Raw genomic sequence first — 27,410 nt, forward strand, 5'->3', positions numbered from 1 at the left:
AAAGGGGGAGAGAGTGGGGAGAGACATGCGGGAGATGGGCCACAGGCCGGACGCGAACCCGGGCCGCCCGCGCGCGAGGACTGAGCCTCAATACATGGGATCACGCGCACTGCCGCTGCGCCACCGGCGACCCCACATCATGTTACTGTTAGGTGTAATGCAACTAATCCATCAATTGTGTTCTTTTCCTGCATTAACTTAAAGTTGTTTCCTGTTGTTGCATTCAGCAAAACAAACAGCTGTGATTCTGCAGACATATTTACCACTAACATATTTGATATTATCGACAAATAAACTCAAAATGTTTGTCTTTGAAGCTCACTCATATATAATTCAAACGATACTCATATGAATCCACAGCTTTTCCATGTCCTCAAAGAGATTTGTAATACACCTGACATTTACAAAGAAATTATCCCAACCATTTCCGCTGTTGAGATCCTGTGTTGCCCTTCCATCTCTGCTGACAATTAATAAGGCTGCTGTTATCGCTATGAAAGTGTAATGCTGTCCAGTGGAACATTAGCTATCTCAGTGACAATAGCCAGCGCTCCCTGATAGACCCTTCTGGCAGTGTTAGGGGTCACAGGCACGTTTTTATTTTCTTTATTTTTGAGATCTTAAATCTATGACTCCATCTTAAAAAACTTCCATCACCATTAGACTTTCTCTTGACACTTCAGACTTGTTGCTGCAGGATCTGGGAATAAAACCCTCAAACTTCTGATTCAGAGGCGATTGACTCCCCATTGATCCAGTCGCCCTCTCTTTCATTACAATATGTAAAACCACCATAAAGGATACCTTGTGTACAAAATAATTTGTCAAGAAAATTCTTCTTTTTTTTAATAAACTTAGTTGATGTATAATGAAGACAAACAAAAAGAGCTGAGCCAAATCTGTTGACTAAAAAACAAACATCAAATGCTTGAATTATAATCAGTTTCTTCTCGCAGCAATGACACAATGTGGATGGAGAGTTCTTTGGGGGGGCGGGACTTTACAGATTGTAGGTATCTGTAAAAACACAGAGTTTTATAAAAAAAAAAAAAAAATCAACACAATGGAATAGAAAAATCCCACAAACCCAATGTAAAATTGTATTCAAACTTTAAAAACATTAACATATTCTTGACCGACTCATTAAAGCAGGACTTTTATCAACAACAACTAGAAAATGTATATTCCCTTCTTTGCAATCTTGCAACAGAACAATAAAAAACAGGCAAATGATGACATCATGAAGGCAATATGAAGTTGTTAAAAGTGCAATATGATTAATGGGCTTTGACAAGAACACACACTCCATGTGAAATGTTAAAAATGAACAAATGGTATTTTCAACAGATTTCAAAGAAAGTGCAAACACTTAATACTACTTAACTCATCAAGCAGATTGCACTTCTAGAAATGAAAATCACAACTGAATACAAAAGTGGCGAAACAAAGGTTTTCTGAAAATAAAAAGGAACCTGTAAATACACTGTAGAAAAAAATAGAAAATGCACATCAGCCTCTAAGATTGCAGTGTGACTGCAGACTTGTGCCTGTAACACAAAGATGACTTTCCAAAAGTACTTCAATTGAATGGCAATCCTTTTAAAGTTTAGTTGAATTGAAAGTAGTTTTAGTTTCCTTTAAAGTAGAGATGGGACCGATCCAATCCGGGTCTAATATTGACATCATTTACATAATGGATATCGAATTCACGGTGCCACTTCACAGGTGAAGAAATATGGTCGGGCACCTTCAACATTCTCAGCTCACCCTGACATTCAGACTGAGCTGTAAGAAGTGAAGACAAATTGTCTTCATGACGACATTCACAACAAGATGGAACAACTCCTTCTGTCAAGTACAATTTTGACACTTGAGTTTAAAACATTTAAAAACCTGCTGCTTCCTGTTTGTATGTGAAGCAAGCACAATGCAAGTTGGTTAGTGTAGCCTCACACATAGTAACAACACTATGAGTTATGATCACATAAATATTGATCAGTATATGTATCTAAATCGGATTAGAACTGAAAAAAGTGGATCGGTGCATCTTTAATTTAAAGATGAGGTATAATTAGTTAAATGGCTTTTTTTTCATATTTCAAGAAATAATTAATTCATATATTATTATACATCTATTTGGAGTTTCTTGAGAAAACGTTTCAAAAGGTTTAAACTGCACATTAACTTCCTGTCTGTCTGCTCACTACATGTCTGGGTTGGCCTTCTATAAATATCTAAATATGTGGAAGAGCCTCCCCTCAGGCAGTTTGACTCTTTATTCTGAAAAGATGAAAAATAATTTGGCCTAACCACATATTGGTATGCAACTAAAAAGATGATCCAGATGTGTAGACTCCTAGATGATCAGCTGATTTCTTTTTACCATTACATTTTAAGATTATTTTCATTAAGCTGTCTTGAAAGCCAGTCGTGAGTAAAAACTCTACTTTCCTTTTGGTGCATGAAACAAGCTATAAGAGACAAGTTGCTATGTTTTCAAAACTGTTTGAGGAGAAGTATTACTCTAACAGATATTTAATATTTGAGACATTCTGATTTCATCCTGTAGAGATGAATTGTGCTGGATTTAAAGAGTTTGGGCTTCATAATCCCATGTCAAGATAAAGCACTGGTAAGTTGTCTTATTTATCCGTTTGGAGTGGTAAGCAAAACCAAACCAGATATTTAGCAAGTAAATGGAACTAAGGACTCAAGTGTTGACGATTTTTAAATGTTCAGTTCACTGATTGTTTTGTGAATGATACTTCTGTGTGTTTTTTTACATGTCATTTTCAGAGATCTTTTTCTCAGTGCTTAACACAGACCTGGCAAAATGTAACACCTAATGAACAGAACAGTGGACACAATTTTGCTGAGCAACCAAGAAGTTATAAAAGAAATGAAACGTTTTCAAAGGACTTCATTGATTTACTGTATATTGTGTTCACATTGTTGCATAAATAATCCTAAACATGACTGGGAACAAAGGCCACAATTTCATATGTGAAATGTTATGTTGATTAAAAAAAAAAAAAAGTATCAGCCTCAGGGTAAAGGTCAAATTTTGAATACTTGTTGAGCATCTCAAATGTGAAACTAAAACTTCAAAGTCAATCACTTTAAGATGAGGAAATGGTCATGAGCATTTCTATTCTTAATTTCCTATATAATAAAGAAAAGTCATTTAGTGGTTTTATCGAGTAGATAATTGACAGATTGATCATGAGCGTAAGCATCGGTCACACACTTGTGATTAAAGTAGCGGGGAGAGGATTAAAAGGAATTATTGCAGTATGAGAGCTATTCTCAGCATGACTCAGCAATATAGATAAAAAACTGTAAATACGAGGGCATAAATTAATCAATACATTTACTTTAAATAAGGCCACTCATGTTCTTTTACTTGATGTCAACCTAATTTATTTTCCTACGGCGCCTCACTTTCAAATTCTATTAAAGCGTCAGAACAAATTCTCATTTCACGTTTCCTTCCTTACCTGGTACTGTCATGGCTAAGCGTCAGCCTACTGCACTGTGTTGAGTTCTAAACCTATAATACATCAGCTTGCATTCAACCCAGGTCAACACAATTCTCTCTTAACAAAAATAGATTACCAAGTTGTATAAAAAAAACAGACAATTCCTAAGAAATAGTCATCCGGAGCTACAATTTGTTGTGGAAAGCTGCTTAGTGAAGGTTCATTTATCACAGTCCACTCAGTCAGTGCTGGTGTGGTGAGACGCAGATAGGGTTACTCCATAATTGTTCTGTAAATCACAGGCTCTATGTAGTCCCCTCTGTAGCGCGAGTTGATCACTCTCTGCCTCTTTGATTCCTTGATGATTTCCTTCTCTTCAAAGATTCCATCAAATCTCATGTCTGAGGCTTTGGACTGCAGAGACAAAACACAATATTATTATCATATTACTGAATGAAAACACTGCCAGATCAACTATTTTTAACACCGTGTCCTAACAGCATGCAAGCGTTATATTATCCCGGGGGGGACAGGGTGGTCCGGACCCCCCCAATCCTAGAGGTATAGTGAATTGTCCCCCCCAGTAATAATGTCATCATAAACATTTCTGAGTAATATATTAATATGCGTTGTAAACACTTATTCTAAATAAAGTCGCAAAAAAAGTTTGTTTTTTAAGTTTTTAAAGATCTGGTCCCCCCCTGCCTTGGCAGTGGTTTCGTCCATTCCGGAAGCCCCGCCCCCCCCCAAAACACCTCAGCGCATGTTCGAGTGTCTGTGGGGTGTGAGTGTGAGTGAGTTGGAGACGATCACTAACTTTCTCCAGACAAAAGTCAACACTGCTCTTGAAACACAAATAAGGTCTCTTTAGAAAGCTAAGACTCTGCAGATTCAGAATATATATAATTTTATTATCCTCATGAAGAGTAAAACATGCAAACTACTGTTGAAATAAGTGTGGCCATAGCCATTTGGAGATAGAGACGCTCCTATCTGCAGATCACAGTTCTCTGTCTCTATAAGTTTCACATCGTGATGATATTTACTCTCAGTGTCAATCAGAGAAAAAAAGTGGAGAAGAAATGAGTCTCAAAATAATCCAAAAAGCTTCATATACACGTTACAACAGCTATTTTTTTCTCCTGGGGGAGAATCCCCCCAGACCCCCCTCCTGTCATTGCTTTAGTCTTTTATTCACACCTGAGTTTGATCAAACAGATGACCAGCTGACAGTTCATTATTCAGTATAGTTCAAAAACATGAGTCAGCACATCATCTTTCAGCCTTTTATCAAGCCCTCTCTGGATAAAACAGTAGTTTTTATGGCAGCGTTGGTGTCCCCCCCCCCCCCAGGAATTACTCTTTAAAAAAAATTCCTGTTTGTTGTCCCCCCGTGAGATTTTCGCCCTTGTACACACCACAAATAATTGTACACTGGCTGTCCATCTGTTAATTACATAATTCTTTCCCCTTGCAAGAAATATGACATCTGTGGCTTTTGTATTGATGGTGGAAAAACGGAAACATTGTATTCAGGAGCTGTTGACTCAAATCATAACACAGAGGCTCGTGAATGAACGGTACGCGGAGAGCAGAAAAAACGTTTTTCTCTGGTGTTGACACAAGTCAAAGCTCATTTCAATCACAAATGTAGATATTATTAATGATATTAGTAATGCACCATTATCCCCTCTTTGTATTACAAGCTAGCAAGCTCTGTTGAGAAATTTGAGCGTCAGTGTCGTGAAGAGCCGCCTCCTTACTCTTTCCTAGACAGAGCGTCTAGATAGGACACTACAATAGAAGACAATATTGTTGTTGACGCTCGCTTCACGCTGCATGGTGTTAGGACAGGCTGTAAGACTTATGAAAATCAAAGTTTACATGCACAGTAGAATTAACAGTGAATGTGCTGTTTCGGTTTGCACTTACCAATCTGGATTTGACTCTCTTAGGAAGTTCCTCATCCAGAGTGTAAACATCGTCTCTCTTAGCTGTAAGCTGTGAACCATCCTCAAATTCCACCTACAATAAGAGACAACAGTTTAGCTGTACTTGCGCCCCAAACGTGACCAATTGATCATTTTCAATCACTTCATTATAACAAACATGAATGAATTCTTACCAGGTACATGTGGACTGCATGTGCTGCCACAAATTTGGCTCCGTAGACCAAGCCGTCTGTCCATCTCACCTGAACCACTTCACCCTGTGGTGGGGGTCCAAGTTGACAACAGTTGCGACTCTAACAATAAACACAAAAGAAACATATTACAGACTTCTGATAATAGTTAATTATTTTAATTGTTTAGCATCCACACGCATACAACAAGGTGGATGCATTATTACAAGGTCAATCAATAAATCTTTATTTGTTTAGCGCCAATTCATAACAACTGTTATCTAGAGACGCTTTTAAAAATTCAGGTAAAATACCTGACTCCTGGTTATATTACAAAGACCCAGCATCCAACATCAATTCATCATTAGCACTTTAGTAAAGCAGTGGGGGAACCAAACAATCCAAACTTTTTCTCCCACTAACTTTTCAAAGTAAACTCTACGTGAAAATGTTGTTGACAATTAGAATGTATGAGATACATCAGAAACATCTGGTTCAATGAGGACTGGTGATCTTTACATGTCAAATAGAAGTGAAAACCATGAACAGAAACAGTTAATAGACCAGTAACAGGTCTATTTAAAATATCGGATTCCAAAGCACCTCTTAAATGTGATGCACGCACCGTTCCAATAGGGTCCTCACACTGAGCTCAGGCCTTTCAAAAGGTTTATAAGAACAAAAAAAACAAAAGAAAACAACCCCAATGGGTTCACAGAACTGAAAACAGGGTTCCACCAACCAACAGCAAGGTGATCTGGTGATCTGGACTGTGTTGCCCCAACCGCCACCATCGGACTATGTCGTTCCAACTACCACCATCAAATGGTGTTGCCCCAACCACCACCATCGGACTGTGTCGTTCCAACTACCACCATCGGATGGTGTTGCCCCAACCACGACCATCGGACGGCGTCGTCCCAACCACGACCATCAGACTGTGTCGTTTCAACCAAGCGTCTCGAGATAATACTTATAAATTGGTTCTATACAAATAATGAACAGTGATTGATTGGAAAAGCTGCTTGGGCCATTTTTTTTTTATTAATGGAGAGTCTGTTATTTAAGGTCAAGATTGACTCAGAAATATAAGTGTTAATGGGACATGAATAACACTTTAGATTTACACTTGGTATTTTTTGTATTAATGTATTTTCTGTTTTGTTTTAAATGACAAAATTGAACCAAAATATGTATACGTACCACAATGTCTTCGGGGAAGAGATTGTCGCTGAAGGAACCATCGTCAAAGTTGACCTCATAGAACGTCTCTTTAGACAGCTGCACCACATCACACTGGTAGTAGCGGCCATTCTTGTGCTTGCAAATCACCTTCTGTCCCACAGTTAGTTCATGCATGGCGGCTTTATTGCGCTGTCAGAGGAGATACAAAACATCACATTTTTATGATCAAAACATGATTACTGAAAACTGCTTCAGTGTCTATAAGGCATTCATATGGAAACACTAGAAAAAATGTCAATACTTTTAAGGCAATGATTAAGGGTTAATAATGAATCGATAGTTTAAAGTAAGATCTTAAAAAGAGGTTCATAGATCCAAACTGGCCCCTTACTTCAATCTGAATGGGGCCTTTGTGTCTACAGCACGTAACATGGACGACAAAAGGCCATTCATCCGGCTGCATGAGTACTCTAGCAGCCTGGGCACAGGTGGGGTGATAGGCAGTTGGACAGCGGCCATGAGAGCACTGCACACAGCAGCCTGATGCTTTCTTCATCCTCTTCTTACAGTAGTAACATTTCTGTTGGAGATTTTAACATAGGCATCAGGGTCATAATCATCATCATCATAATTGATCAAGTTTGACTCAGCTATGTACCGGTAATAGCGTGACATTATAGAAACGTGACAGTGTACCACACTAATAAATTCTACAAAGAAGAAAAAGGCGACACAGGAAACAAAGACCAACATCAAGCTATTCATCTTCTTTCTTCAGGACGGCTGTCTTGACGTCCTGACGTACTACTCTACTACTTCCTGTTGTTTTTTGCTACTACGATAGAGATAAAGCTAAATTGTTTGTCTTGTAGTGTCTTACAGCTGTTGTTTCTAAGTCACTGCACACTTAGACTAACAGAAGCAATCAACAAGCACTCTGCTAGACAATATTGTTCATCTAACGATGGCTTCATTTCCTGCCTCTACCTCTCCTGCTCTCTCTTGATCTGTGTGTCAGATGTTTAGCTACTCCTTGTCCTCCTTTACTGGCAACAGCACTTGTATTAAATGTAGTCAATTCATAAATGCTCAAGTACCAGTCCTCAGTGCACAAGACGAATCAAGTCACAAGTCATGAAAATTAGAGTTTAAGTCGGACTTGAGTGTACAACACAAATACACAGTTACATATTCATTTAAAATATTTAAATAAATATACATTTATTTTCAAATTAATTAAATTGAAATAAAAATTTCATATTTAGGTGAGGTAATATATTATTTGGGTTTAAGAGGAACACATGATGGTTATTTATCTGGAAGTACAGGTGCTTGGAAAATGTGATCATACCTCCCACCACATTAAGGAGCAATCTGCTTCTTATTCACTCCTGCCGGCTTTTTGAACTCACCAGTTTAAATCTTTGCAAAGGGATTCCACTTAAATCCACAGGACTTCTTTCACTGATGTTGACAAAGCGTGCCTCCAACACAGCTACAGCACACAGAACATGTACCCACCTGCATTAGGACACACGAAACGTTGTTTATATATGACATGATGGTTCCATCCTGCAGTAAGACCAAATATATATATATATGTGTGTTTCCAGATATATATATATATATATATATATAACAGCAGCTTCACATTACTTTTAGCACTTGGAATGAACATTTCCTACAATTTGAGAAGATCAAATTAAAGTAGCCTAAAAAAGCCACATGCATCGCTACCCGATAAACATGTGGACCATCTTACTTGTTGTTGTTGGCTTTCTGCAGTGCTCCACCCCTCAGTGAACACAAACAGCAATTCTGCAAAAAGAACAAATTAAGGCAATAATGTTAATCAACATTAGAAAATTAGAAAACCACTTCTGTTATTTGTACTGTTGTTTATAAATTCTTGAAAGACCCCAGCCCATTGTCCATTATACTTATAAGGCTGTATTGTTGAGGCCATGATAATCGCAGGGTTAAGAGACTCTCAGTGTGAAGTATTAGTTAAGAGTTTCCAATCATAAACCATAGACTCCTTTTTCATGCAGCCAATGATTCTGTCACAAAGCTGAAACACAGCAGAGGCGGAGAACTTGAAATATCTTTCACCACATATACAACCTTGTCTACAAGGTGCTATGGGAACCATTTCAGTATCTTTTAAGGATTTCTAAATGTACTGTATATGTGAGCCTCTGGTTCAAGGATGAGATGACCCCATAGAACCGGAATATAAGTTGCATCCCGTTTTTGAAAGTCGCTCAGAGAGAAAAAAAAAGTTGGCTTTAACGTTCAGGGAGATTCCTTGGATTTCAAAAGGTTCCTTTGCACTATTACTGTAATCTTGCAGACCATATACTACGCCTAATTTGTGAGCTCAAATGAGTTGTTTCCTCGTTTTACACTTTTTGGCCAGATTTGACAAACTCCATTTAAACCAGCTGGTTCTCCGTTTTCATTTGACTGAAAGTCGAAATGTTAACAAATGTGCAAAGTTACATTTGGGTTCGGTGCCGTTACCACGACAGCTGGAGCTCAAACAGTTTAAGTTTTAATATGATGACCAGTTAGAGGCTGTAGGATGTTTTTTTAACACAATGTAAATAAATAAATAAAGCCTGTAAACCAACCTCAGTCATGGCTCCAGCCCTGCAGCGTGCACATTTCCACTCCTCACTCACACTGGCTGGATCCACACCATAACAGCCTGGAGTATAGAAGCACAGAAGACACACTGTTGTAGTGAATGAGTGACTCATTTTTCTTCTGTTATCGTCTTTATTAAGGTTCTTCCCTCATGTTGTGCTAATCCCAGGCAATTGAGTTATATAGTTTTCTTTTCTGGGTTGAATGGCTGACAGAAAGTCGTATTTCCATTGAGCTATTTCTGTCTATACTGTAGCCCTCAACAAAAACTTCATGCCCTTTTTCACTGATATCGTATTCCCCTTAATTTCTCTCGCTTATGCAACGTTTGGCATAACTGACCACAATTTCTGTCACAGAAATAAAGCAATGGAATTTTAATGCACATGCAGTAAGCTGTTTTCATTCAGTGTGGACATATTAAAGTCAGGGTTGGTAATTTTCCCCACATGCACTTTCTAAGATTTTGGTTGAAATTGTCTTTAAGTCCCGACAGAAATTAATAACTCATATGCTCTGGAAAAGGAATGAAGAAATTAATGATATCCATCACCTGTGGAGATGTAACGATTTACTCAACTCTCGATTGGATACGATTCACAATACTGGGCTCACGATACGATTCTTTCACCATTTATTTTACAAAATGAGAAAATTATTATGAAAAAAGCTCCACCTTTTAGGGTCGGATTGATATACTTGGCACCCCAACAGAAGAGCACCAAAATGCAGGACGGTACGGGCTGTAATTTGGGGATCTTTCCCGGCTTTAGTGGAAATGAAAATGTCACACAATGGGTGCTGTACCAACACGAACTGAACCGAACCGCTTGGTGGAAACGGGGCTTTAGAACCTCTTAGTTTTCAGTCTTCATCATGTCTTCAAGAACTCTTCCTTATTACCACTTGTTACTAAAGAATTGTAACAGCTCCCCTATCCCTCCTGAAATTATCTACATATTTCCGGGAGTGAATTTATGAAAACAGCTTCACTAACTTTTTTTTTTTTTTTGTCCAGGAAGTTTCTTCGTGCCCTGGTCTTAGAGGTTCCACTTGTAGACTGGCTGCTGCTGTGGAGCCGCTCAACTACAACTGTTCCACTTATGAGCCTCAGTTAAACTTATAATTTTGTAACATAACATCTATTCTTGTAATGTTTTAAGTCTAATTTAGAAGTAATTTCTCCACTGTTACACTAAAATACGTTGTTTTTTCAAGGAGAAGTGTTTGGAGTTACTCAAGATTGATTTATTTTCTCAATAAATAAATAATGCTATAATGCTACTATATAATTAAAATGGATTGAATGATGTTGAAGATCTCAACTTAATATTGCAGCTGTTTAAATATAGTATAGTATATAGTAACACAGTTCAGGAATAAAATACAATTGTGTGAGTTAAAATGGAGGATATTACATTTTTGTGTTGGGTCAGAAAACACGTACTGTATGTGGTACATAGAAGCTGTGTGATGTATTTCTAACAGAAGGCTGTGTGTACTGACTGGTGTGGACCCTGACGTTGCACTGAGAGCAGCTGATGAGAAGACTGGTTCCATCTTCCTCGAGATGAGGTGTGACAGGTTGCTCCTCACACTCAGAGTCCTCTTCTGTGGTGGTGATGAAACATGTCTCTGGGATCAGAGGTTTGGTCCGTATCCGCCCACCAGCCACCTTGACAGGAGTACCTAGACTGTTTGAACATTCAGTCTGACAGGTGTAGCACACAGAAACATTGAGGTCATTACACTTGGCAAGACGTGATGCTCTGGAGAGTTTAGACTTCACCTCATCCTGAACATTTTCTTCAATCATAACTACGGGTTCACATGGATCAGCATTACATTGTCCAGATCAGAGATCGTCAACCACACCTCTACAAAGGCCAGCTATTTCTGGACAGACACTGTGGGGGTCGGACTTTCAAGGAAAATAAAAGAAATATTTTTGGTCTAATTTACAAATCTACTTTTTAAAACATTTATTTTGTGTTCTTCCCAAATGGATGGAAGGCTTAACTTTGACCAGTGATAACAGACTCCTATCACCTACACTGCAGCCAGGAGTAAGGGGCCAATTTTGATTATTTGGCAACATATTTGTGGCGTTGTCATGTTGCCCATCACTGGGTTTGTCACTTGTATGCTGTGTCATGATTTGTAAAAAAAAAAAAAGAGAGGCTATTTTCACATCGTCAGGCAGGCGATGGGACGCTTTCAAAGAGCCTGAAACGCAAAACTGATTCAGAAAACCACAGCTCTGATGAAGAGATTAAGTATTTGTTTATCATGCCAGCTTTTACAAACGCTGTAACTGTGCTCCTCATTCGCAATGGAAACTGCTACTTTCCTACTGCAAAGGAATACAATCTGTTGAGTCACCATACAAACAAAGCAATAACATGTCCTGAGCATTCAGAGGTCCATCACAGAAAAATTGCCACTTTAAAATCTGGATACTCCCATGCCAGTGATTTTGTATTAAACTAAATGTAACTAAACAACACAGGGCATCTTTGCAGGCTTGCTGTGTGCTTTCCAAACATAACAGGCCATTTACAATGCAGATGTATTAGAGGAGTGCATGGTTATTTTAAGAGTATCTTTCTTGTCACACACAAATCTATGGACAGGATAACTGTGTCTGGTAATCAAATACAGCTGTGAGGCTGCGACTGTTGTCCGTCATGTCCACTTCTTGGACATGGCGGAGCATTTACGTCGACTTTTAATCGATGATGGTTGTGGAGTAAGCGGCTATTCAAAGCAAGCTGGTAGACATTCAGGCCGCCAGCAACATGAAGGCTGTCGTCTCCATGCGCTCACCAGGTTCGAGTCAACCTGAGAGTTTGATCAGAAACGTTCTTCCTCACACAAAGGGCGGGGGTTATGCCCTTCTAACGCCCTGTCAGACCATCCCTGTGCACATATGGATGCGCCACCCTGGACGACCTGCACCATCTGATTTGGCGACGGGTGCGACCTAATGCTGCCGGCTGCAGTGACAAGGACACGAGCAGAACACAGAACTAAAAAAAAGGTAGGCCTGGAAGGATAAGGACAGATAAATATGTCTGTTGCCACAAAACCGTTCCCATATTGGGTGACTGTATTGCTTTGCCTGTCCATTACACCTTTTGTCAATTTTATTTACACCAAAGCAGGTGAAATTAGTTCACAATGTGACATGGTGTTACAGTGAAGTATTCCTTCAGTTTTTCTGAGCAGTGTGGATAAGTGGTTTTGACTGTAGGGGGGAGTCAGTGCTGGTGCAGACTACCTGCTGGTATGTGTAGAAGAGTGCGCAGATGCAGCAGAATGGAGGTTTGGAGCCCATGCGCTTGTTGTACTCCTTCTCTTTCTTCAAGTTGGAAGGTCCACTCTGCCACAGGTGAGCCAGAGGTTTAGCCCAGCTCTCCCCTTCCACACCACCCTCATCTGCTGGTAGAGCCTCTTGTGGAGTCTCTGATGAATAAACACAATGACAAAAGTGAATATTTAGATTTAGGTTCATCGCATACACGAGGGAGGATATTGAACACCCTAAGCAATAGTGATCAAAATGAAAGGCAACCCCATCATATGGTTATAGTTGATGTGACTCACCTTCATCGCTCATGCCGTCCTTTATGAGAGGATGGTGGCCTGGGAGCTGCCCCAGATCAGGTTTCGGTTCTACTTCTCCACCCACCTCTTTTGTTACCTGGCAGAGAGGAATATCTTAAATCAGCAACATTCTCACTTACCCTCCGGATGTGCTCATGTTTGACCCTTTTTTTTTTTTTTTTTTTTACACAACCTGCTTTTCTACATGATGTATCCGCTCCAAATCTGAGTATTTAATGCCACATAGGATTTTCTCTCCAAGCAAAAACACCCAAACTGTGATTATTTTCAGATCCTATTACAAAGCGTGGCTGGATGTCTTTTATTAATATGATCTTTGGAGGTCACTGTGTTTTGTTCTGCTATACACAAACAAATTCCCTGCTTTAAAAGGGCATTCAAAAAAGGTACAATATTTACACTTGAGAGGCTCGACTGATATGATCACAACTACAAGACACTTGGCTAAGATCCATTAAAATATGCAGTACCATATTAAATGTTGCTCAATGTCCACTCACTCTTTTGAACATATGTTGGTTGTCTTCCTGTGTCTCGCAATCACTGCCATCAGTCTGCTTCTCTTCCTTGGTTGGGGCTTCTCCCTCTCCGTAGTCTCCTTTGGCATAGCTGTGCACATGCAGTACGTCTGCAGGGCTCATAGTCCTCTGGAATAATTTGTGTGTCTGACTGCAGCTGCTGCTAAGCTTTGGCTCCTCACTGCTGCCTGCCTGCTCAGAGCATATAGCCATGTCTGAGTGATCGAAGGTCTTGGAAGGAGAGACATCCACATTTGATGTGTTGTTCTTGTTCTTCTTCGAAGGACTCCGTCTGTTTAAACTTTTGTTTGTTCTGACTTTAAACGGAGGTTTCGTCTGCAGCCTCTTCTCTTTGTCCGGCTTAGGCTTCAGCTTAACGCTGACGGTGTCTGAAAGAAAAGTACAATAATCTGCATTATAGCAACTATCGCCAAAACCATCGCAAGATGTTAGCCTAGGATGTGACTGTTATTTGTTTCATCCTATACAATAAGTAACTGTTGGGTTTGGCTTAGTACAATATTCTTAAGGATAAGGATCTCCTGAATATAAATCAGAGTTGTGTCCATGCTGCAGTATGGGAAGTACATGACTGTCTGTACAATATTGTGTTTTAAAATACATATATGCTTATTGTTACTGTTTAATCCTCCCCACCTTCTGGCTGGGAAGATTTGGCTTTTTTTCTAAACAGACTGGAAACCCACAAAGCCAGTTGACATCCAGCTAGAAGAATGTTTTTACTGTACTGTAACAAAACTTTCTCATGAGCTATTATAAAAACACTGATCAGAAAATTTAACAATTCAAACAAGCTCTGTAATCCCTGATGTTTACTGAACTCGGGAATGAATGAGTCCCTTTTGACGACACACAATTGTTTTTTTTAACTACACAAATGACAATTTTTTTTACATGTTAATCATACCAAAACCAACTAAAAGGTCAGTGATCGCTTGGCTGTAATGTCAACAGGAAGTCCACTAGGATTTTTTTTTCAAAATTTGTCATGCACGATCCAGGGTCTGCCCTGAACGTATTCATGCTTGAAATTCCTGTATTGCACCTGTATGCACCACCTGTATGCACCACCTGTTGACAACAGGAAGTTGCTGCTTCTGAATCAGCACTAGCTAAAGCTACAAATTTAACACCGTGGCCATACCACTGTTTCAAGCTCAAACATCTACGTCAAACTCTTTCCCCATACAGATGCGTTGTTCGCCGCAAACAGGAAGTAGTTTGGTGAGAGGCTTAATTTAGTTTTAGAGTCACACAAACGTCACACACATGATCCCAGTAGGAAATTAAATTAAATAAAATTAAGACTGGTCATGTGGGTATAATAAGTGGCGGTGGCTAAATGGCTCAGTGGCGCCCCCTTGAAAATTTAAAAAAGCCTCTCCATAGATGTTTTTTTGTCCTACATGCATGACCATTTTTATGCACATTCACCATGTCAGGACCTACATAAAACCCTCTTATAACCTTATAGTCAAAACATTACAGAAGTGTTTCATATTGTCTTGAATGCAAGGAAAATTTGAACTTGTCCGAGGGGTTTGTCCTGGACATGTTGAAGATCTCACCTTGTGCTCTGCACGTTTTTTCGTTAAAGGCCGTTCGGTCAAAGTTTGACGTCTCTTTCCGATAGAGGTTTTTTTTCTCCGACATGCATTACAATTTTGTTGTACGTTAACCATGTCAGGACCTACATAAAATCCTCTGGCACCCAGAGTCAGAAACCAACAGGAAGTCTACCATCATTTTGAATGTAGAAATAATGACCAAATTTAGCATTTTCAGACTTCTTATGTTTAGGGTCTCCTGTTGTGCGCCGCGAGATTCTACACAAAAGGTCGTGGCCCTTTGTGTAGCATTAAACTTTCACTTTTACACAAATCAAACTGGAAGGCCTGCTGCTCTGCTACGTCTCGCTGTTACGCTCCTGAGGTCACAACACACCCCGGCATGCTTTGGGCCCTTACTCACTCACTATTCTCTGCTGATCTTACAGCAGTTGTCCGAAGCAAAAGCAATATCTTACTAATTCCAAAATGAATTGTAATGTTATCAAAACCAAAGGCATACTACATTTTAAAATGTTTGATTGTTCTTGATCCTTGTATTTGCATGGTGGGAAAAGAAAGTCCATCTCAAAGTTAAATCCAAAAGATAACTGAAACTTATATATATAAATATAAATATATATATATATATATATATATATATATATATATATATATATATATATATATATATATATATATATATATATATATATAAATAAAGAAAACATTTAATAATTATAAATAATTATATATAAATAACTGAAAAGTTCATGAAATGAAGAGGCCTTCCGGTTGAAAGGCACCTTTTGAATTAAGTTTAGTATGACAATGAAACGACAGAAAAAGTCCCCCTTCTTAACCCTTTTGTTGTTGTTGATGTTTTCTGATGAACCGTGTTTGGTAATGAACACGTTTAAATTTATAAAAGCCCCTGGAAACCGTGTGAAGTGTTGGTTTGTTTAAATAGAAACTTAAATTCAAGACAATGAGTGACCTGTGGAGGTGAGACTCCAGCTGAACTGTTGGCTTTCAGTGTGCACAGAGAAGTGAATGTGCTCGGAGGCAGGACACTGCTGCAGGTGTTAGATGGAGCTGTTTGGCAAAGTCTGGGCTTTTTCGAACAAAACTGGTAAACTGGTGTAAGGGGGAACAAGCCCAAGACTCTGGCACAGCTCATTGAAACATAACCTGACAAGCTGTCAGCTTCCTCAGTGGAAGTGCAGTCAGTAACGGCACACACCAGTGTGAAGGCTGAGAGGTCGGAGCGCTAACACTGCACCCTTATCCCTGAACAGTCTTATGAGATCAAAGATTCAAATGACGAAATCAAAAAAAAAAAAAAACAGTTAAAGGGTAACTATTATAGAGTTTCTGTTCATAAAATCATAAATAACATAAGAAGATTTTTATGGATTGATTTCACGTAAAAACTTCAGAGACTATCTTTACACACTTACCTTTGTCTGGGATGTCTGGGACTTTGGCTGAAGAGTCCTCATCGATCAACTTTGCTGTCTTTGGCTCAACTTCTACTGTTTCCTTCATGGTAAGCTCAGGCTTGAAGTCTTCAGAGGCTCCAAACACTTCAAGTTGATGCTTTTTCCCAATTTGAGTCTTGGAACTAATTCATGGGAGACATTACAGATTTAGCAGAACTCAAAGGGAAACCCTGACAGCCAACCCACATGTGTTTGTCTAGAGTGCATTTCAGAGAAAACCTTCAACATTAAATATTTGAAAGTGTAGTAGTATGAGCTATGAATCAATAATAAGTGAACTATATACAGTAGATAACACAGCACCTGTTTGTAAAACTGAAGCTATGTTATACCTCTCTTAACAATTAACAGACCTTTTTATCCATTAAGATCGCCCAAAAATCACCAGAGAGTATCTTTAGAGAGTGAGCAGAAAGTAATACCACACCTTCTGTCCTCCTGGACAGGGGTCGTTGGCTCGTCAGATTCAGCTTCATTAGGAACAGGCGCTGAGGCCTTGGTCTTGCCTTTCAGACACTGATCTGCCTCCAGTATGGGTTTGGAGTGGTCGATGGGAGCGTTGTCTTGGCCTGCCTTCCACAGTTTGTAACGGTCTGGTTGAAATTTGCGTACAAACACATCCATGGAGATCTTTACCATGTCCTGGCGGCATGAACACTGTAAAACAAAGGCCAAAATGTTAGTGACACAATGATGCAAAAACAGTTACTTTCATTATCAGGGTTGACAGTATACACAAGTCGTTGACATAAGTTTGCCTATAGCTCTATGTTTGAATACTGTGTCTCAGGGCTTTTTTTTCTGTGTGCTGAAAAAAAAAAAAAAAAAAAAAAAAAAAGGAGGAAAGAGGTGGACCCAACCCATCTAATAACAATTAAACCCTGTTTCCACCAATCAGTCGGGTATGGATCAGTACAGTTTAGTTTGGCTCGTTAAAGCCTGATCCTGTTTGCGTTTCCACAGCCAACACGTGCCCTATTTGGTAGGCGGCATGTAAGCCCGATGCCAATAGGCGGGGCTCTTCAATTTTTTGATTGTCAAACTTTTTCTGTCAGGTCCCTTTTAAAAGGAATATTCACAACCCCATTATTTATTTTTTTAACAGCATACCATGAGTCATGTTTTTATATCTTTTAAATTATTGTGTATTATGCCTTTTTGAACTTTTTGTTAATTTATTGTACAGCACTTTGGTCAGCTGTGGTTGTTTTAAAGTGCTTAATTAAATAAAGTTGGATTGGATTGGATTGGATACCATTGGTGAAATAACTTTATGGACTCAAACTTTATAAACCGCATCCACAACAAATTCCCACATGTATTTATTTGTATTATTTTAATTACCTCCCCTCACACAGGAGATCCAGCATGATGTTGGAGTACTCTGAACCCAATGGGTGTGATACTAACAATTACCAACAAATTAAAGAAAGTCTGGCTTTTGATTTCTCTTTCGTGAATTATCCAGCTACACCAGGAACCCCGAAAGTTTGGTCCTTGTTCCAAGAGGATAAACTGCCGAAACTAGTCAGAAAATAGCCAATGGGTGAAGCGTTAGTTATTTGTGTACCAGAGTGGCCTGTTTGCCGTAGTCAATCCAACGCTGGGTGGCAAAGTTGGTTGACTCGGCACAGTTGAATCCATGGTTGAAACCAGCATGATAGCCAAATGGGAACGTCACGATAAACTGCCCAGCCTCCTGAGTTACCTGAGTATAAAAACAACACATTTACAAGAATTGTTAGCGGCTCAAACTTCCATTATTTTTTAATTATTCAATTATAAAGTCCTTATTGTTCTGCATTTTGCGAAGGTTTTTTTTTTCCAACTATATTTTATGAGTGCAACACAAAATAAATGTGCGTCACCTTCTCAAACGGTATGCCATATTTTTTCAGGATTGAGGGTGACATCAAGGTCATCTTGTGGCGCAGAAAGGCTTCACAGCTCTGAGCATTTCCTGGAAAGAAACCTGGAAAGAGAGAAAACCATAAACATTAGTGTTTCTGATGGTATATGCATATTAAATCTGTTAAATGGGACATTCAAATGTAAGTGCTAATGACAATCTTGGACAGACAACAAAAATAAATAATTAGAAACTTGGTGAAAAAGGTCAGCGAGTAACTCGTACTGTGGTACATATTACTGGGTGGACCGACCAAGTTACAGTTTATTGGGAAACACTGGGATGTGAAACTTGGTTGAAATTGGAACTGTGTGAAACTGCTTGTAATAATACATTAATAAAAAAAATTCAGTTCTACAAGAAACCATAACATACCCTTTGCAAGTCGCTCCAGTCTTTTCCCATGTTCTGGAGGCACAGCATACCTGATGAGCAACACATACAAACATCAATTCTAATCATGGTGATCATTTTGGCAGCATTTTAGCTTGTTATGTGTACTGCTCTTTTATGACTGGTGGCATGAGAGTTGTAGGCTGAGTTCTATGTTGTTCTATATGGTAGTGAATGTCTTTAATAAAGAGCATCGCATGTTGTTTCTCATTACTCTTTAAATCAGTAGGTATCAGTTTGGGCAAGCATATTGCAGACGGACTTGAAGCAAGGCCAGCAAGAGAAGAGAGACCAGGGCCCATATTCACAAACACTCAGAGAATCCTTTGAGCGAGAGCTCCTAACTTAGTTTAAAAAAGTCCTCGCAAGGACTCTTGGCCTAGGACTGATTAAGGAACATTCTCAGAGACGTTCATCATCACGAGGAGGCGTGGTTGACCCCACTACTAGGTGTGACACATTTTTTGGGAAGCTGTGATTGGTTACTACAAAAAAAAAGATTTAAAAAGTCAAACATAGAATCGAGTCAGACATGGTTTAATTATAAACACTTCAAAATTATTATGTGTGATAATTTTTAAGACGTACTTTAAAAGCTTTAAAAACTTTAAACATTTGTGCAGCAGCCTCTTTACAAGCTGATCATTATAAAGGCACGTAAAGAGTCTTAAGCCCTGTTTCCAACAAGCGGTCTGGTGTGGATCAGTACACTTTGGTTTGGTTCAATAAAGTCTGATCCTGTTTGTGTTTCCACAGCCAACCGTGCCATATTTGGTAGGCGGCGAAAAGCCGGATGCTGATAGCCACGTCAGCTATGTAATAGCTTGACATTATAGCAGTGTGACACAGTGTACCCCGCGAATAAATTCAACAAAGAAGAAAAACACAACACAGTAAACAAAGACCAACATTCAGCAATTCATCGGCTTTGTCATTGCAGTGTTTCCCCTTTATGCCTGAAATATGACAGCCGCTGCTGATTTTTTTTTCACTTAAGAGAGGAGAAAAGAAAGTAAACAGGAGAGGAGAAATAACTTCATAGTATTTTGCACTATGGTTGCTTGATTTCAGGACAATTAACTTTGAGTGAGGACCTAGATGTTGGCATGTGGCTCTTTGTCACAAAACGAGGTCAGGCTTTGTTTCAGAGAGGGTTGTGTGCTGTGTGTTGAAAAAAAACAACAATCGACTGTGTATTTAAACACAGCGGGGTTGTGTTTGTCTTTTAATGCCGCTGTCGAATGAGATCAATCAACAGACTGCAGTGTTTAGTTCCACCTTTTAGTGTCGGATCAATATTCTTGGCACCCGAACAGAAGAGTCCGAAAAAGTAGGACAGCACGAGTCGGTAATTTGGGGATCTTTTCCGCCTTTAGTCTCAGGAACTGATCCTGAGTACGGTTACCTCTTGTGCATAAGGTCACATGTAACATGCATGGCTTTACATGATCATTAAGTGTTTAAAGTTTATAAGACAGGCAGACTGGAAAATATAAAATAAAAGCCTAAAATGAAAAATAATAGTGATACTTGTCTTTCCAGGATTGTCATATGAAAGTGACTGTACCAAGACTTAGGCTCTCCAAAGTGAAGGTAGTTAATGCTGTACAGGTCCATATCCTCTGTGTGCCATGCAAAGGCACTCTTCCACATCCCAAAATAGAGGTAAGGTGTGTTCACTCCTTTGATCTTGATCCCGCTCTCATTTTCTACAGTGTCAAGAATGGTGTTGAGATGGCCAATGTTCCACTCAGTCACGTCCTGCAGAGGTCCAAAGTCAAAATGACAAGGATTTAAAATAAATCACAAAATGATTGGGCAAAAACATCAAGATGTCGATGTATATGTACTGCATTGGAAGTCTGTGGCACTTTGAAATCTCTTCACTACTCACTGGATCATAAAGGGTTCCATTTACATCAGCCCCATAGAGGGGTGGGTTGAAGGTCAGGTTCTTCCAAAACTTTCTTTCCAGCTCATCAAAATCCACGTATCTCGGATGGCAGAACCTGTGATATTTGAGATGTTAGTAAAAACCACATGTTCAAGGAGAGAGCTTGTTAACACCTTATTGTGACAAGTTGGCTTTATAATCTTAGTCATAGCACAAATTCTGTCTATCAGTTATTTGTGGCATAGGGGGCGGCAGTAGCTTAGTCCGTAGGGACTTGGGTTGGGAACCGGAGGGTCCCCGGTTCAAGTTCTGATATGGACCAAAATATTGAAGTTGGTCTGGTGTATACCTGTGCTCTAAAAATCAATATGGCAATATATCATCATCTGCTCCTTGCCAACACCTGTATCAATGCAGATTTTACAGCATCGATACAGCCACAAAGCTGTGAATGCCGTTTAGAAAGATTCAATTCCTTTTATGCAGTTCCCTTTAAAACCAATATGGGGCGGTAGACGCAAGTAAATAAGATGAAAAGAAATCAAAATATAACTGACTTGTCCGTGTTGGAGGTCTTGCGGAACTCATGTACAGTCATTGGCTTCTTCTGGATGTTGTACTGTGTGAACAGTCCTGATTGGCCAGTCACCACCTGTTGAATTGGAGCTGAAATAACCAGGTCATCAATATCATCATAAGACCGTCTCGGTTTCCAGCCTTTAGGTGGAATAACCTGCAAGAGAAGAAACAAAAGAGATCAAAAATAGAATGAATAGAATTTGTTTTGGTTGCTATATTCGTGATTTTATACCTTAATTAATACCTTACCCCATGTTAACTTCAGCATATTCTGCACTATTATCTCATTTAGTCTGTTTATTTGATATTATATTTTGTTGAATTTTATACCTCTATAGAAAAAGAGTAGGGATGTCCGATAATATCGGAGGGCCGATATTATCGGCCGATATTGACTTAAAAACGTAATATTTGGAAATATCGGTATCGGATTTTTACAACCGATATTGGAATTTCCGAGTCTGCATGAACGCAGCACGAGACGTTTATGGGCGCGCGCTTGATGACGTTAAACAACAACAAATACAACACGCTGGACTCGTGGCTAACAAGTTAGCTCACCCGGTGAATGAGGTGTCCGTGGTTTGGAACTATTTCCAAGTGTCAACTACGGATAATAAATTTGCAATTTGCAATGACTGCAAAGTGTCGGTTATGCGAGGAGGAAACAAGGTGTCTTCCTTTAATACATCAATTCTAATAACCCATGTCAAGAAGAATCACGCAGAGTTGCATGCTACATTTGCGCAGCAAAGTGATGAAAATAAGCAACAGCCGAAACCGAAGAAAACCACACAGTTGTCACTTAAAGAGTCAACTGAAATCCTTGTACCAAGAAATCCTTGCAGAGAATGAAGTTGCAGCTCAAGCACCTACAAGCGAGACAGCGCAGGTGAGTAATTGATTAACTTAATCATCAAACTAAATTTAATCTGCTGTGCTGAGTGCGTCACATTAAAAATATACATTACATACAATGAATACAATAACCATTTGGCAGTCAGTGCTTCAAAGAAAAATAAATAATAGAAATTCTATTAAAGAAATGGAGGAATTCTATTATATATTTATTCCCTGTCTCTCTTTTTTATTCTTTCTTTAGGTGCATGCATGACCTAGGAGAAGCCATCCCCTCGAAAGGATGCCCTTTGGAGTACTGGAGGCATCAGGAGAGAGGATTTTGTTACTCTCAAAAGAGATTGAGCCCAGTTTGAGTATATTATTTGACAAGTTATGGCCAGTCATTCATTGACTATGTTTGTTTACAACTAATGGACTGAAGATATGCCTCTTCCTTTTTTTTATATTGTCTGTGGTGTTGTTTGAGGCTGTTTGTTGTTGAGGTTTCTCTCTAACACTAAATAAATATGGCACTTTTTTCCATAATTTAAGTTGTTCTCTTATTTTTCTCAGTGTGTACATTTGGAAAGCCATGTTTCATTCACATATGCATCCAGTGGGGCATCACAATAAAATTAGGCATAATGTGTTAATTCCACAGGAGATATTTTATGTTGTTGTTACCTAAGAGTGTTGATGTAAAAAGCCTGCATATATCGGTATCGGTGATATCGGTATCGGAAATTAAGAGTTGGACAATATCGGATATCGGTAGAAAAGCCAATATCGAGCATCCCTAAAAAAGAGCACAGTTCACCCAAGTTAAACTGATTCTAAAAATGCATTTAGATAAATTTCCAATTGCATCAACTTTGGCACATTCAAACAAACAAAACACATCCTGTCCCTGATTGACTGTTATAACGTGTGACGTTTTACATCAAATGTCTTTTATCAGTCCAAAGGACGTGAGACCTACCACGCCTAATAGATTGAATAATACATCATCAAAATAAATTAAATAATGAATGATATGATGCCAAAAGTGCCATATACGTGAAATGTACGATAATCAGGATTAAAGACCAAAAAGACATTAATCTGCTGATACATTGAGACAAAATCTTCTTATTAAATTTAGCCTTTGGCAGTGACCTTTTGAGTTTCCATATTTTGCTGTTGCTTCAAAGCAAAAAGATCTTCTGTCAGATGTCAATCAGGTATCTGCCTCTGTATTTCTTTCACAGGGCTCGTCTTTTTTTACAATTAATTCCTCAATACCTCACCGAGCACCACTGCTAAAAATAATATTCTTTATCGTTAAACTGTGAACTCACATACAGTAGAGGCTTGAACACACAGTAGGTCTCAAGAGAAATGATCAGTAAACACACAGCAGTCCCTGACAGAACACAACACACTCCACTTACTTTGGCCATTCCAGCTTTGTGTGCCCCTTTTGACTCCATGTAGGCAATGTACCCGTTGAAATCCTTGAACTCCTCTTTGGAGGGGGTGAAGGTCATCAGCCTGGAGCCTACGCTTTGGACTGGCACGTCAGAAGTCATCATGAGATCGACACTTCAACCTCGACTCTACATAGTAAAGAACAAAAGCAAGAGGATTAAAAGATATGCACGTGTGACTGTATCCCACTTTATATATATGATACATTTCAGTTTGTGACCAAGTGTCCAACAGTGATGAGGGGCCACTTCACATAACGGGCCGTATCAATACCCTGCTAATGTTTTTGTTTGATTCTGTGCTTAGGTGGGAAAATGTACTGGTGTAACTGGTTCCACAGTTCAGGCGCTGGGTCAGTGACAGATAAGTGTCGTTTAGATGACCAATTCAAAAATCTTTTAAAGAGCACAATTTGCATCAGGTTCACATACATGTTAGTTTTGTGTTTTTTAAAATGACATTTGCACCATTTTTTTCAATAGTTAAAACTGAATGGAACTAAAAATGTCAAGTGGCCTAAGTGCTGAAAATGAGGAACGTTGACTATTTGACACATCAAGAGTATATATAAGTGTATTCATCAATGTCATTAGTTCATTTTAAAGGAGCACATGGCATTAGATTTGATTAGGTTTATCCCTACATTGAATGTATATAACCATTTAACAAATGACTGTACTGTTAGGCCAATGTGCCTCTTCCGTATATCCTTATATGTACCCCTTCCTTTTGCTCTAAACTTGCAGCATAGACTCTCTATTGTCTTCTCCAGGTGCAACACCTCAAGGACACTTTCTTTATCAGAGACTAACACACGAACATCACCCCACCTCTGCTAAAACTTCTGCTGACACAGCACACCAACATTTTAGAGGAGGCACCTTACTACTGTATATAATCCTGTGATTTCTTACATTCGGGTTACATTTGTTTTGGTAGCTGACGTGCGAGTCAGCGAGGTAGACCCTCAGCTGAGACAACGCCCTCGGTATCTCTTCTCTCCCTTCTCTAAGAAAACCAACACACACAAGGTGACTTAAAAAACCCTGAACAAAAGGTTATCTCCTTTTGCAACAAAAAGCTGAAAACATCTCTGTTCTCTCAATAATTATAACATATTAAAGCCCCGTTTCCAACAAGCGGTCTGGTGTGGATCAGTACAGTTTGGTTCAGATCGGTAAAGCCTGATCCTGTTTGTGCTTCCACAGCCAACTGTGCCATATTTGGTAGGCGGCGTCTAAGCTGGATGCCGATAACCACGTCAGTTACGTACGTGACATTATAGCAGTGTGACACAGTGTACCCCGCAAAGAAGAAAAACACAACAAAACAAACAAAGACCAACATCCAGCTATTCATCTACTTTGTCATTGCAGTGTTTCCCCTCGATGCATATCTCTTTAGAAACTATCGTTATATTACTTACGCTAAGGGATCAAATGTGACCACCGCTGCTGATTTTTTTTTATTTATAGGAATGGGTAAATGAAAGGAGAAATAACATCATAGTATTTTGAGCTACAGACGCTTGTTATCGGGACAATTAACTCTGAGTGACAAACTGTGCATTGGCATGTGGCTCTTTGTTACAAAAGTGAATCCAGCTTTGTTTTAGAGAGAGCTTTGTGCCGTGAGAAGTACAGCCGAAAAAAATTCACTGGTGTATTTAAACACAGCGGTGTTGTGTTTGTCTTTTAATACCGCTGTTGTACAAGATCAATCAACGGACTGCAGTGTTTATCTCCACCTTTTAGGGTTAGATCGATATTCTAAGCACCCCAACAGGGAATCTTTCCCATCTTTAGTCGCCACAAAATGTGTGCTGTACCGAGACAAACTAAACAAAAAAAAAAAAAAGAAATCAACATCGGCCCTGAAACTCTGGATATTAACGGGCATCATGTTTCCAGAGGAGTCATACACATGAGTCTGTGGACGGATAGAAGTATGTGGAAGGCGTTCTCTGGCTGTGCAGGTAACGACCAGGAGTGTGTGATGGGTTTGTAGTTTGTACTGTTTATTTCTCAAAGCGAAGCGGAGTGAGGACGTTGAGACCGAACATAAAATCACACAGGCTGGAGCTTTGACGGAAAACTGGACCCGTTTTCTTTTCTTTTTTTACAGGCAACACAGATAAACAGTGAACATCTACTTTTTCACATCAGTTAAAGGTTTGCATATTAGTGGGTGACAAAAAGAATTTATACATGTAAAAAGTTACATATATATGTAACTTGTAGCTATACATAAATTATTAGGCCGTTACACATTTCGCCTGACAGCCATGTGGTATCGCTATAAACAGTATTTTTGAAAGTTACATATAGCCCCTTCAGTTAGATTTATTCTATAATGCAATTATTTGAAAATAATCCTCTACATGTAAGTTTGCAGATGACTGCAAAAATGTTGGTCTATGTAGATAAAACTGCACTAAGAGACACACTGAAATAATATGAGAATGTTCTCTTTATATTTTGGTCTAATGCCTGTGTTTGGACAGGCGTACTGGTGCTTCCGGCTGTGTTAAATGATTTAAGAATTTTTAGGGCAGTGAGGGTCGACAGTGTCTGGCTGAAAAGTTTGGGAACCCCTGCAAGTATCATTGGCATTATGGTCTTTACAATTCCAAACCATAGGGACTTGGAATTCAGCATGTAGCCATGTCTACAAAATAACCCGCCTACATTCTGATCCTGAGTCTGTGATTGGGTAAATAACCTGTCTGTTACACACCGTGGCCCAATGAAAGCTCTGCTCCTCGGAAAATTATTTAGCTAGTCCTTTAGCTAACATGCTAAACCCTGTATAGCTTTCGGGGTCTCGGGGATTTTGTTATTTTAAGAGTTATCTAAAAAAACAAACGGCGGTCCTATTCAGAGAACCTACGTTTTCTGTAAAAACCAAATAACTTTTTAATAAAAGTCCAATAAACCGCTATCGTCGAGTCTACGGACTGAGGTTTGACAGCTGCCTCTACGCTTTAAGCTAACCGACGAGCAACCACTGCTTGTTGCTGCTTGTTAGTTTATTGGACACAAACTTTTCAAACAACAAACTATCTATGAAGTTTCAATAGCAAGCTTACGTAAAATGAGTTCTTGACCAGTCGTTTTTTCCTCGATCAAGCCTTTTAAAGTAGAAATACAGACATCATGAGACGGGATAGAAAAGACAGTCCTCCATTATTTCAGTCACATGCGCATGCGCGCAGTGTGTGTTTATTTACATGTCACTCCGCAGGAGGAGCTTGCGTAGCTCCCAGCCAACCATAGCCCACTAATATTTTACACAGAGTCGCTGTATCACCAAAAACTGCATTTATGTTTCCTTTTCTTGCCTCTTCCCTATGTCTTTGCGTTTTTTTGTCAAAACCAACGAGGATGCAGCTAAGAGACAGACCATGCATGAAAGTGTCACCAATTCAGGGGCCCGTTTGGCCCTCTTCAGTTTAAATTTGAGCTTTAAGTTGATTTACTCTCATCGTAAGTTGAAACTATTATACATTTATGGAGCCTGATACTATGATTTGCCATGGCAGAAAGTGACAAAAGAGGTCCTTGTATAGCTACTTTAAAGGTGCACTGTGGTCTGTGGACAGAGCTGGGACAAACCATTTTGGTGCCATAGGCAAGATTGCAGCTGTCGCCCCCTTATATTGCAGCCAGTTTGACCACC

At 39.2% G+C, this 27,410-nt stretch overlaps 1 protein-coding gene across 1 annotated transcript; it reads right to left on the bottom strand.

Annotated features, from left to right (window-relative positions):
- Positions 1-3,071: 3,071 nt before the first annotated feature.
- On the bottom strand, positions 3,072-26,946 carry kdm4aa (lysine (K)-specific demethylase 4A-a). The gene is made up of 22 exons (XM_079350347.1): positions 26,821-26,946; positions 23,696-23,860; positions 21,404-21,579; positions 20,847-20,961; positions 20,520-20,713; positions 18,935-18,984; positions 18,519-18,622; positions 18,221-18,358; positions 17,078-17,307; positions 16,609-16,772; positions 13,563-13,969; positions 13,042-13,138; positions 12,716-12,900; positions 10,942-11,146; positions 9,420-9,496; positions 8,549-8,604; positions 8,199-8,307; positions 7,178-7,366; positions 6,805-6,975; positions 5,605-5,724; positions 5,412-5,504; positions 3,072-3,893 (listed from the first exon to the last, which is right to left on the bottom strand). The coding sequence occupies exons 2-22, from the start codon at positions 23,834-23,836 to the stop codon at positions 3,753-3,755; spliced, it is 3,162 nt and encodes a 1,053-aa protein (XP_079206473.1). The 5' UTR covers positions 23,837-23,860; positions 26,821-26,946; the 3' UTR covers positions 3,072-3,752.
- Positions 26,947-27,410: the final 464 nt, after the last annotated feature.

Source organism: Symphodus melops (genome assembly GCF_947650265.1).
Source record: "Symphodus melops genome assembly, chromosome: 8".
NCBI classification, from domain to species: Eukaryota; Metazoa; Chordata; class Actinopteri; order Labriformes; family Labridae; genus Symphodus; species Symphodus melops.